General features: G+C 44.7%; 1 protein-coding gene across 5 annotated transcripts in view; it reads right to left on the bottom strand.

The window, feature by feature from the left end:
• Positions 1 to 57: 57 nt before the first annotated feature.
• The window catches only part of otud7b (OTU deubiquitinase 7B), a 49,837-nt gene continuing 38,328 nt past the window's right edge, over positions 58 to 11,566 (bottom strand). For 2 of the 5 annotated variants that reach the window (XM_010885342.5, XM_034288791.1), the window contains exons 4-12: positions 11,046 to 11,273; positions 10,832 to 10,933; positions 10,292 to 10,419; positions 10,090 to 10,196; positions 9,826 to 9,953; positions 9,563 to 9,712; positions 7,137 to 7,251; positions 6,524 to 6,608; positions 58 to 5,279 (exon numbers count right to left, since the gene is read on the bottom strand). In XM_010885342.5, the coding sequence (XP_010883644.1) occupies positions 3,807 to 5,279; positions 6,524 to 6,608; positions 7,137 to 7,251; positions 9,563 to 9,712; positions 9,826 to 9,953; positions 10,090 to 10,196; positions 10,292 to 10,419; positions 10,832 to 10,933; positions 11,046 to 11,273 (2,516 nt within the window). In that variant the 3' untranslated portion in view covers positions 58 to 3,806. The remainder of the gene's footprint in view (positions 5,280 to 6,523; positions 6,609 to 7,136; positions 7,252 to 9,562; positions 9,713 to 9,825; positions 9,954 to 10,089; positions 10,197 to 10,291; positions 10,420 to 10,831; positions 10,934 to 11,045; positions 11,274 to 11,566) is intronic. The other 3 variants (XM_010885343.5, XM_010885345.5, XM_010885346.5) reach the window with 3 other exon arrangements.

Here is an 11,566-nt window from a genome sequence, read left to right as displayed (position 1 = left end):
GGTAGCCATATACAGGTGATAAATGTCCTAATGTAGTTATAATATCAGGTCCCTTTGCAAGCCCTATTATACATTAATACATTCCAACTGAAGATAAATACCAATTCATATCTTTCATCCATAATGATTATACATCCAAAAAGTACAATAAACAGTCCCCCCAAAGTCAAACATTGACTGCCACTATGTTGTTGAAATACAATGAGAATTTATTCAAACAGTGCAAAAAAAAAAAAAAAAAAAAGAAGAAATACTACCTTCAAATCAGATGTTCTTTCCATCCAGATTGCACTGTCACACAGCCTGGGGCCTGCTCTCCAAACATGGAAAGACAAAATAAAACAGGCCAGAAAACCATGACAGCCCAAATCAACTCAAAATAATGCACACATTTGGTTAAATGGATCGCCATTTACATGCAGCAGTTCCAGTCCCATGCAACTACAGTATCCCATGTTCGTGTTGCTGATGATGATTCTGTCCCATAGAAATGAGAGAAAATGTACAATATAAAAATATTAGATCCATTACTTTGTAAAACAAATCCAAAGCATCCTATTCTGAGGGAACAGATTGCAGCAAGAGCTTAGTTTGACAACACCACCAGTCAAATATTGAATCATTACTGTAATGTGTTAGCATTGCATGAATTGGTGGTGATAAAAAAAACATCAACATTGTAAACAAAATTACAAATCCAATAAAACATAAGCCAGTCTGCTTGACAATTAGCCATGTAAGAAAGAACATCTTAAAAGCTTCAACTAAATATTCCAAAAGGAAACTTCTGAAAAAAAATCTTACTATAAATATATATTTTCTCAAATCATATAATTTTGTCAGGTCAGCAATGAGGAAACTAGTTTGCTAACGAGAAACCTTTGAGTTTAGGAGGCTCCTTTGTGATCAACCTTAACAGCCAAAATGTCCATTCAGGTAAATACTGAATACTAAACAAACCCAGGATCTACCAAGCTCATCTTCCACTCTTTTACATTCGTTTCTTTAAAAACACTGTAAAACTTCTGGTTTACAAAAATAACTTGAACATATACAACCTCTCATTGTCTTTTTTTTTCAATACAAAAATGTTTGCAGTCTGCAAGTCAATGTTCAAGATGTTTTCTGTAAGCCGTCCATTCTTTTCAAAATAGAGCTGTTGATGTAAGCTAACATTACATTAGATGGGGTCATACACCCATTTCTTAGAGTTAGCCATCATCTTTTCAATAAGATCCTCTCCTGCTTGTGCCTTATTAGAGCTTTCATACAGCGTAAGCGCACAAACACAAATCAACACACACAAGCACACACACACACACACACACACAAGAACCTACATGCGCACCCACATCACACAGACATTTTGTTTGGGATATAGCATAAGGTTATTGTGGAGGATGGTTGGTTCCAACTCAAGATGCACATACTACCATAGTCATGAAGCACTATTTTGAGCTGTTTGTTCAAACTACCTCTCAAAAGTCAAATGTTACAGAAAAAAATCCTAATTTTCTTAGTACCCTTGAAATTATTATCCTACATTAATGATACTCCTCTTTTGTACTTTTGGTTTTGGTTAACTAGGGCAAGGATGTTTCCAGGAACATGAATTAAAAATACAAGGGCGCCATCCATTGGGCAAGGCAGTGAATTGCATACAGATATTCTCTGGCTATTGTGCTTCAAGTGAAAAGACTGAATGGCTGATGTTTATAAAGCTGATACAGTCAGGAAGAGCAAGCTCTCTGAGACTTCTATTCGCTTGTTCACAAAAAAAGATTGGTCTCCATGATATTCACATGGCTCATTGGTAATAAAACAGCATAGATGACAAATAATGTATATAGTTGTGATTTGAGGACAACAATCAATTTCTGACTGCAAAAGATCTGAAGCAACGTCAAAGACGGCGTATCAGAAATTTGATATGTTCACCTTAGGAGAACTTCAATCTCCAGAAAGTATTATTTTATTTTTTGTACATTTGTTCTCTAAATTGCTTTGTTGTATCTTTGAACAATGACTCCATGCTCGGGATAAAATGTAAGTAGTTACACAAAGGCTTTACACAGAGTAGGGGACAAAATACCAGGAGAAGTGGAACTAGCAGAGAAAAGGAGTAATTTACACCTGATGTATATTTTGTAAAACATACAAACAAGACTGTAATGCCACAAGGACAAAAGACTGAAAAGGCAACTAGGAAATAGAGTTAAACTGCAACACTGCTGACACAAAGCTGTACCACTGGTGACTCGAGTCCTTAGAGGGTGTTCTAGCTCATACCGCCAGTCAAAGTGGCAGTGTCTACAGTTCTGACAGGACCTAAGGACAACATAACAGTCAGATACCTTTAAAACTTGAACAAAATGTCTATGGACATTAGGAAAGTGCTTGAAATTGTGCAGAAAGAGGTTAAATGATGGGGGGGGGGGCAGTCACTTGTTGGGAATCACCACCACGCCCTCAACAGGACTCAGAGGAGAGTTGGGCTGAACAATCCAATTTGGTATAAATCATATTGATGCAGGGTTCCATTTCGCCAGGAGGTTAGGGTTTGCCATAGATTATAGTAATGAAGAGTCCATAACATATTCCATAAAATATATTATGGCGACGCCACGAGACGTCGTCACTGAAAAGGTCAGTGGACAATAATTATTTGTTGATTTTGCAATGTGTTGATTACATTGAGGTCTTGACGCTAATGAATGTAAAATGTAAGGGGAGTTTGTGTTATAAAAGGCAGTTTAGTTGTGCTGGATTAACTTAAAAATACCAGCATATTATAATGTCATTTTTACAACGGATATAAAAGAGGAAGACAAATCATAACAGCTATATAGAATATCTACTACAGTCCTCCACTGTGGATCCAATAACTGATGCTGGGTGACACATTTCACCTAAATATTCCACTAAAAATGTACTTGACTAACACCTGGACACAATATAGTTTCAATGTTTCTAATTCTGTAACTTCTCAAAAATCACTAGTTCTGAATTTAGATAGGATCTCCATAAATGCTAATATTGACGGTGGAAAGGCCTAGCTGTTTTGCCAGTTGTTTGCGTTGATAGGGGGCACTGTTGAATTCTGGTCCATTAGCAGTACCACAGCAGCAACTACTGCAACACTACTGTCCTTTTCATTTCTAGTAGGAGTGAGGATCCATGCAAATGCAACTCATTCACTCATTAGGAAAAAGCTCTGTTCTTTCCCAAGTCACACGTGGCCACATTTCCAGCTATGCCATTGGCCATTCCTTAACCCTCTGGTTGAATGGACTACCTGGACATCTGAGGGTTCATTCACATTTTAAAATATCAACAATTTAATACGATCAAATGATTCCACATCTTAAATGGAGAGATTATTTAGCGGTTTCTGGCTGTACTTGTGTAGTGTGGTAGTTTGGGTGTGTGTAATGTGCATGAAACTGAGTGTGTATTGCCTGCCATATACATTCCCTCCAACAGGAGGAGACAGTTGCGAGTCAAATGGACAAAATGGAGGGGAGCCTGCAGTTCACACACACACATGCGCACACGGACGTACGCACACGCTCACACACAAACAGCACCTGCATAAGAGCCACAGCAAATGTAACAGAAGTGCACAGTCCTATTGACTACCACATGCGTCCTCTCCAGCCTATCAAGTCACTGTATTCATCCTATCTAGGACACACGCCATACAGTGTTGCATTTAGAGCAGGAAGTGATGCGTTGAGATGGAAGGAGAGGTCCAGGCTCTGTATGGCCCTATAGCAGGAGACAAAGAGTCAGTCCTGGACAGTCGGTCAGAACCTGTGGATGGCCGGATCCGTTTCCCTCCTCTTCAGCTCCTCTCGGTAGCAGCAGGAGCAGTAGTTGCCCGTCTCGGGGTGACCGTAGTAGTTGCAGCTGGGCGTCCGGCAGCGACTGGACTGAAGGCTGGCCAGGCCTCCGGCGCTGCCCAGGGAGTAGTGCCTGACCGGGGGGGGCCCATTGCGAGGAACATCCAGGCTGGAGCGCATGTCCCGGAATCCGTTAGTGTAGCCCCCGCCGACGGGCTCCAAGGGGGGGTAGTCTGGGGAGCCGTGCTCCGGGGAGTAGGAGGGAGTGAAGGAGGAGGGTGTGAGGCGAGAGGGGCTATGGGGCGCTTGCGGGGGGTGATACTGGGGCTGAGGGGGGCCCTGCGCCACGGGGCAGTGCCGGGGGAGTGTGGCGTAGGAGGGCAGGCCGGGGTAGGACGAGGCCGGGGAGCCGCCCGCTAGCTGGCGCCGTGTCTCTGCGTAGCCGTGCATGTGCAAGTGCTGGGTGAGCGGGGCAGCAGCCAGGGAGGGCGGCTGGTCCACAAGGGTCGCCCGGGGGATGGGGACCACGCCGGAATACAGGGGAGGACTGAACGACGACGACTTCAGACGACTGGCGGGAGGCGAGCTCTCGGCGGCCTCCTCTGTCGGTTCGTAGCTGCGGTAGCCCACCTCGGGGGTCGCCGTCGCCTCCTTGAGCTGCTGGACGCCGTTGGTGCACCCCTTTCGCTCCACCTCCCTCCGCTGCTGCTCCTGCTCAGCCCGGAAGCGCTCCTCCGCGTCGCTCAGGTAGCGCTGGATCATTTCCTCCTGGAAGGGCTGGCGGTTGCTGGTGGTGAGCAGGCCGGCGAAGATGAACTTCCTCTCGCCCTGCATGGCGGCCCGCAGGATGCCCAGGCTCACCTTGACATCAGTGCTGTACTTGTAGGGGTCACTCTCGCTGCTTCCGCCACCTGTGCCATTCTGATGCTCACTGCCAGACGACGGCGAGCCCTTCCCAGAGTCCTCGGAGGCATGGGCAGAAGGTGAGCTGTCCTTGCTTCCCTTCCTTCCCCTCAGCGAACCTTTCTTCTTCTCCGTGCCCTCCTGCTTGGCCCCGCCCACGCCTGCATTCTTCCCGGTCATCAGCCCGCCCACATTCTTTTTTAACTTGCTGCCCAGGCTCTTGCCGAAGCTGCCCAGCTTGTTTGCCACAGAGTCTGCCCTCTTCTTGTCCTTGTCTTTCTTGGACTTCTCCTTCCCCATCGTCCCCATCCCTGTCGTCACTGTTGAGCTGTTACTGGATGAGCTACAGGAGGAGGAGGAGCTGTTCTTAGCCGACACCCTTCCCCCCGCAGGAGCGGCCGGCGTCGCCGTGGTTTCGTGGCCGTTGGAACTGCTGCTGACTGACTCCTTGTCAGATTCTCCCGAGTCCGGAGGGGTCCGGGCGTCCTCTCCCGCAGACGCCGTGGGGGATTCAGGCTGGGCCAAGGGAGCCTGCTGAAAGACACACGGATGATGAATTACAGGGAAGACAAAATGGCGGAAAACAAAGGAAGGTGTGGGAGTGATGTAGAGACCAAGAGGGAAAGATAAGGAAGGCATACAGATGAGTCAGTTCAGTAAGCTTTTTTGTCATAAACTGTTGAGAAATATGAAGTACATTATATTTTTTTAAGATGTTGTGGCCTAGAATCTAGATGACTCATCACCAGTGTTTCTCCTAGGATTTAGCAACGGTAGCACAGTTAGCGTGGGGGCAAAGGCAAGGTCTTGGACCATATATTTTAGAGACTCTCCTCTTGCCCACATGTTCACATCTTGCATTGGCCTGTAGAAAATGTTAGAGTTTTACACTTCAATGTCATGGGGCTGACATTAAGTTTCGCTAAGTTGTTGTTACAGATTTGCTGTTACTGATTTACACTGGAATCCTTACTGGCCAGTAGGAACACTCTCTGGGCTTCTACCTCGACTGAGTTTCTAGAGCGTGACAAGGCAAAGCAGCTCTATTCGATTGCAACCCTCCAAACTGGGACGGTGATGGCCGCCTGTGGGACCCCTGCACTAATCTGTGTGAAGGTATTCAAACATGATCAAAAATCTCCCAAATTCCAGGTGCTTTTGGCAAAAGGGCAGCCTCACTGGCAAGATTAATGGCCATTACCGTTTCTACAATCTATATATATATTTTTTCAATGACAACACAGTCTAGGACTCAAGTGCTACGTCATTAGCTAATTGTTCTCATTTTTACACTAAAGTATTTTAGCTTATTATTCTTTCCAATTACCAGGCATCAGATACTTGCGCACTAGAGGGTCATTTAAACAATCAAGCATGACATCATGTTATGAGTCACAGTGCTGTGTGGTGTGTTTGTGCTACCGGGAGGGGACTATGGACTGGATCAAAACACACCACAACAAAAACCCACACACAGTTACGTAACACTTAACACTGAACATAGCTTATCTAAGTGTACAGACATTTCTCTCAAATAACCATCCTTTGTCTATTCAAATTATCCATCCAATACAATGCGCTGAAAAACCTAATAGCACTTCAACCTCAATATTCTGGAGGAATTTGGACGGAGTATGGAAACTCTTACAGTAACAGCTTAGAATGAGTGGCCAATCCAAACATCTACTTCGCCAACATATTCCCTTAGTTTCCACTGACACTAATGGTTAACTGGATCCACCTGTTAGTGAATGAGAGCTGATAGTAGGGAGGCTCACCTGTACCTCACAAGGCAGGGGCAGCCAGGTGACTGTCATGTAGCTGTGTAGCAGCTGGAGCTTGGCCTCCAGGGACAGTGCCACACTGAGGGAGGACACAAAGGTCAACAGACAGTAACACTCCTTTCTGTCACGTCAAGTTGGGTGAAACTAAACTGTGAAACTATGCTAAATGTGCGGCACCTTGAAGTCTTAAGCCCCAAACTGCTCATATGAAACTAACCTTTGGGACCGATGGCTTACTGTGTCAGAAATGTCATCAACATTAATGCATAGTTGTGTAGAGCATACATTCAAACTGCATATTTCTCTAAAACACCATTTAACCATATAATCATTACAGTCTACATCATTACAGTTTAAACCTAACATCTTAATCCAGTGCCATCCAGTTATTTTTGTGTTAGGCTATTTCCGTATTCTCCAATTCCATTCATAGAAGGCATTTAATGCTAATCTCACTCACTGATACTGTAAGTGTCTCTAAATCCAGAGCAGAGTTCAATCCCTAACCACTATAGTGGGTCCTGTGAGGCTATAAGAGACAGTGTCTTTTTTGGGGGGGATAACACAGTGCCAATTCCACATGAAAGCATATTGACTCATGTCATACCTTGCCAACATGACGTTGTCCGTGTCATCCTTGCCCCATTCCCAGTCCTTCCCAGGATCCACTGCAAAGTGCACAGGCAGCATCTTGTGTTCCGAGTCAGTGAGAGGGATCACCACTGTTGGAGAGCAGACAAGCTCAATGTCAAGGCATTCTGTATTCCAGCAGTTATTTAACACATCTTGGATTACCCAGAACTAGTGTTCTGAAAGTCCTAAAGATTATGTATTTGAAAGCTGGACACTTGCAAACCTGATTTGTTAATCCACATACAAACATACCAATACAAAAAGAGTACTGGTCCATTTCACCCTTCGAAGACTGAAGAGAGAGGATTTTTGTCTTGAATGAACTTCTATGTGGATTTTCCTTTTGCGTGTCCTCTGACTTTCAATGGGATTCTTATATTCAATCTGGCATGCTAATCCAATATTACTACTCTGTATTGATACATTCATATTCATTAATTTAATTAATGAACCCCATCCGGTTGTCAAAACAAGTTTTGGCAAATATCAGCTAAAGACCATTAAGCGGTATGATGAAACAAGAAGACCCAGGGTTACCTCTGCTGTAGAGTACAAGTTCATGAGAGTTACCAGCCTCAGAAATCGGCAATTACAGTTGTGCTCAAATGTTTGCATACCCTTGGAGAATTGGTCATATACGTCCCATTTGTAGAAAAAAAACATGAGTGAGCAGGGAAAACACGTCTTTTATTTCTTATGGGATTCACATTCAAATGTAGGTCATAACAGAATGGCACAATCATAATACAAAACATGGCAACAAAGATTTTTTTTTTAACTGACCCCTGTTCAAAAGTGCATACCCTTAGATCTTAAAACTGTGTATTGCCCCCTTTAGCATCAATGACAGCATGCAGTCTTTTGTAATAGTTGTCCCGAATTCTTGCAGGTGGTATAGCTGCCCATTCATCTTGGCAAAATGCCTCCAGGTCATGCCAAGTCTTTGGTCGTCTTGCATGAACTGCACATTTGAGATCTCCCCAGAGTGGCTCGATGATATTAAGGTCAGGAGACTGTGATGGCCACATTAGAATCTTCACCTTTTTCTGCTGTAACCACTGGAGGGTCAACTTGCCCTTGTGCTTAGGGTCACTGTCATGCTGGAAAGTCCAAGAGCATCCCATGCACAGCTTTTGTGCAGAAGAATGCAAATTGTCTGCCAGTATATTCTGATAACATGCAGACTTCATCTTGCCATACATTTTCACAAGATTTCCCGTGCCTTTAGAACTCACACACCCCCAAAACATCAGTGAGCAACCACCATGCTTCACAATGGGGATGATATTCTGTTCACTATAGGCCTTGGTAACACCTCTCCAAACAGCGCATATGGTTGTAACTATAAAGCTCTATTTGGGTCGCATCACTCCAAATTACAGCGTGCCAGAAGCTGTGAGGCATGTCAAGGTGTTGTCGGGAATATTATAACCAGATTTCTTTGTGGCATTAGTGCAGTAAAGGGTTCTTTCTGACACCTCGACAATGCAACTCATTTTTGTTCAAGTATCGTCGCATTGCACTATTTGAAACAACCACACCGTCTTTTTCCAGAGCAGCCTGTACTTCTCTAGAGGTTACCTGTGGGTTTTTCTTTGTATCCTGAACAATTCTTCTGGCAGTTTTCTTGGTCTACCTGACCTTGGCTTGGTATAACAAGATCCCTGAATTTTCCACTTCTTAATAAGTGATTGAATAGTACTGACTGGCATTTTCAAGGCTTTGGATATCTTTTTATATCCTTTACCATCTTTATAAAGTTCCATTACCTTGTTACGCAGGTATTTTGACAGTTCTTTTCGGCTCCCCATGGCTCAGTATGTAGCCTGCTCAGTGCATCTACGTGAGAGCTAACAAACTCATTGACTATTTATACACAGACACTAATTGCAATTTAAAAGCCACAGGTGTGGGAAATTCACCTTTAATTGCCATTTTCACCTCTGTGTCACCTTGTCTGTAACAAGGCCAAACATTCAAGGGTTTGTAAACTTTTGATCAGGGCCATTTGGGTGATTACTGTTATCATTATGATTTAAAAAGAAGCCAAACAGCTATGTGATAATAAATGGCTTCATATGTTCACTATCCTCAAATAAAATAAATGTGTGTCATATTTTCAAAATCAACGCCAACATTTCCCTATTTCTGCCAGGGTATGCAAACTTATGAAGACAACGGTAACTGCACCTCATGATCAGATTGCAGCCCAAATAAATGCCTGAAAGAGTTAAAGTAACAGACATCTCAACATCAACTGTTCAGAGGAGACCATCAAAAGTGATTCTTTTTTAAAACTTTACACTTTTGGTTCAAAGTAGTTTTTTCCTCTCTTGTGAAGTGTTGTACAGTGTTGGTGGCAGGACTATAGTAGGTTGTTAAGAGGACGTCCTACATCACCTTGCTCTTTGGTGTTGTCCTTCTGCTCCATGGACACCAGGGCAGAGAAGTGGGCCTGGTCGTATGCCAGTACTAGTGGAGATCGATGGCACTTGGCAGCTGGCACCTCCAGGGGCAGATAGATCCCACCAAACGGGATGGGGGCAAACGCTGGTGAGGGAGAGAGGAGAGAACCATTTAGCATAAAACATCCCAATCCATTAAGACACCAAGGTTCAGAAGGCACAGTAAGGTAACCGTTACATCAGTGTGTATGATCTCACCCTCTCCTCCAGAGTCCCTGAGCATGGTGTCGGCCACCACCACTATGGGTCTCCTCAGGACATGGGCCAGGACGAAAACGTGGAACTCCTCCAGGCTCTCGTACACAGGCTCCTCGGACGACTCCGTCCTGCACACAGAGAACAAACCAAGTCCGACCAGGAGACACACAGGACGTGACCTTGAGATCTCATATAGTCACGTATGCCTCTGACTTCCATGGCTTGTCAAAGTCCCTGCTGTGTGCCCTTCCAGACAGGTCTTACCCATTGCTTCCATTGGTGCTGTAGTGTATCCTGGGTTCACTAGAGGCCAATTTTAACAGCTCATTCCACTCCTTCTGCCACTCCTCCTCAGTGTATACCAGACCAGACTGTGGAGACACAATCCCTTCAATGCAAGCAAACTGAAGTCTGGAACATTCCTGTGGACTAGGTTATACATGGGTCCATCTAAGAAGAAACCCACCTCTTTGTTCTGTTGGGTCTGTTGCCACCTCCACCTGCGTCTCAGGGACTCCCTCTCCTGGCCGTGGTCCATCAATGCATAGAGAGACTTCCGCAGCATCAGGTCACGGTCATGGAAGCCCCACATACCTTCAAGGCCATCCAGACACACAGCGTTAATAACAGTGGTCAACAGGAAAAGAAAAGCAGCGGTTCCATCCAAGCCTTAATCCAGTGGGACTCATGTTCTCAGCGAGCCTAGGGGGCCATACCGGTGGGCGTAAGCTTCAGGAATGTCCAGAATAATGCCATAATTCAGAAGACGGATTACGAGGCATTTAGCTACGATGTTTACATCTAATTTGGGTTCTAATTAATTGCTCTGGGCAAAGCTACCTCACCGGGACACTCAGGTGAAATGAATTTCCCTGCTTAAATTTGATCACAATTAGTAAAGGCCTTACAGTCGCAACAATGAAGTTGTCATAAGTCATTCAGAGGAAAACGACCTCTAACACCGTTAGTTAGTGTGGGTGTCCAATTAAGAGGCCCTGATACTCACCCAATGAGGCGGCATGTAACAGGCAGTTCCCATCCCCACTTGTTGCCAGAGGTAACAGACTCTGACAGTTCGGTCCCACTCGTGTCCACCAATTGAGTCGGCCTTAAAGTTGAACAAGACAGTTTGTTAAATAGATACACAATTTTAAAGCTTACCTCTCAAACGAAACCTCAAACTGAATGGGATCCATTGTTGTCAGAAATGTGAAACTCACCGGCGTGTTCCAAGGCCACCATCATCGACTGCTCGATGAGATCCCTCTCGATGAAGCCGCGGAAGTCATCCCGGTACACAGTGAGGTCAGGCAGCTGGAAGGTGCACAGAGGGGTGTCCAGAAGGGGCTCGCTGTTGCTGCCACCGGTACTGGAGACATGAGACCGAGCCAGAGACACGATGGTGGAGCTTGCATGGGAGATACCCCTCGATAGGCGCTTCTCTGTGGCTGCGGAGTGAGGAAGCACAAACGAGAACAATGAGTTTTAGGTGAGGGGTGAAGCAAACAAGGAAGATGACACTGGAGAACATTTGACAAAGAGAACAAGTGAACTAGTAAAACAGAGGGGAAGAGAGCCTTCGAGTTACATCATAATATAGTAGCACAGACAGAAGAGACAGGTCATCACAATACAGTAACACAGACAGAAGAGACAGTTCATCACAATACAGTAACACAGACAGAAGAGACAGTTCATCACAATACAGTAACACAGACAGAAGAGACAGTTCATCACAATA

The sequence above is a fragment of the Esox lucius genome, chromosome 20, assembly GCF_011004845.1.
Source record: "Esox lucius isolate fEsoLuc1 chromosome 20, fEsoLuc1.pri, whole genome shotgun sequence".
Classification (NCBI taxonomy): Eukaryota; Metazoa; Chordata; class Actinopteri; order Esociformes; family Esocidae; genus Esox; species Esox lucius.
This window is presented reverse-complemented; position numbering and strand designations above follow the sequence as displayed.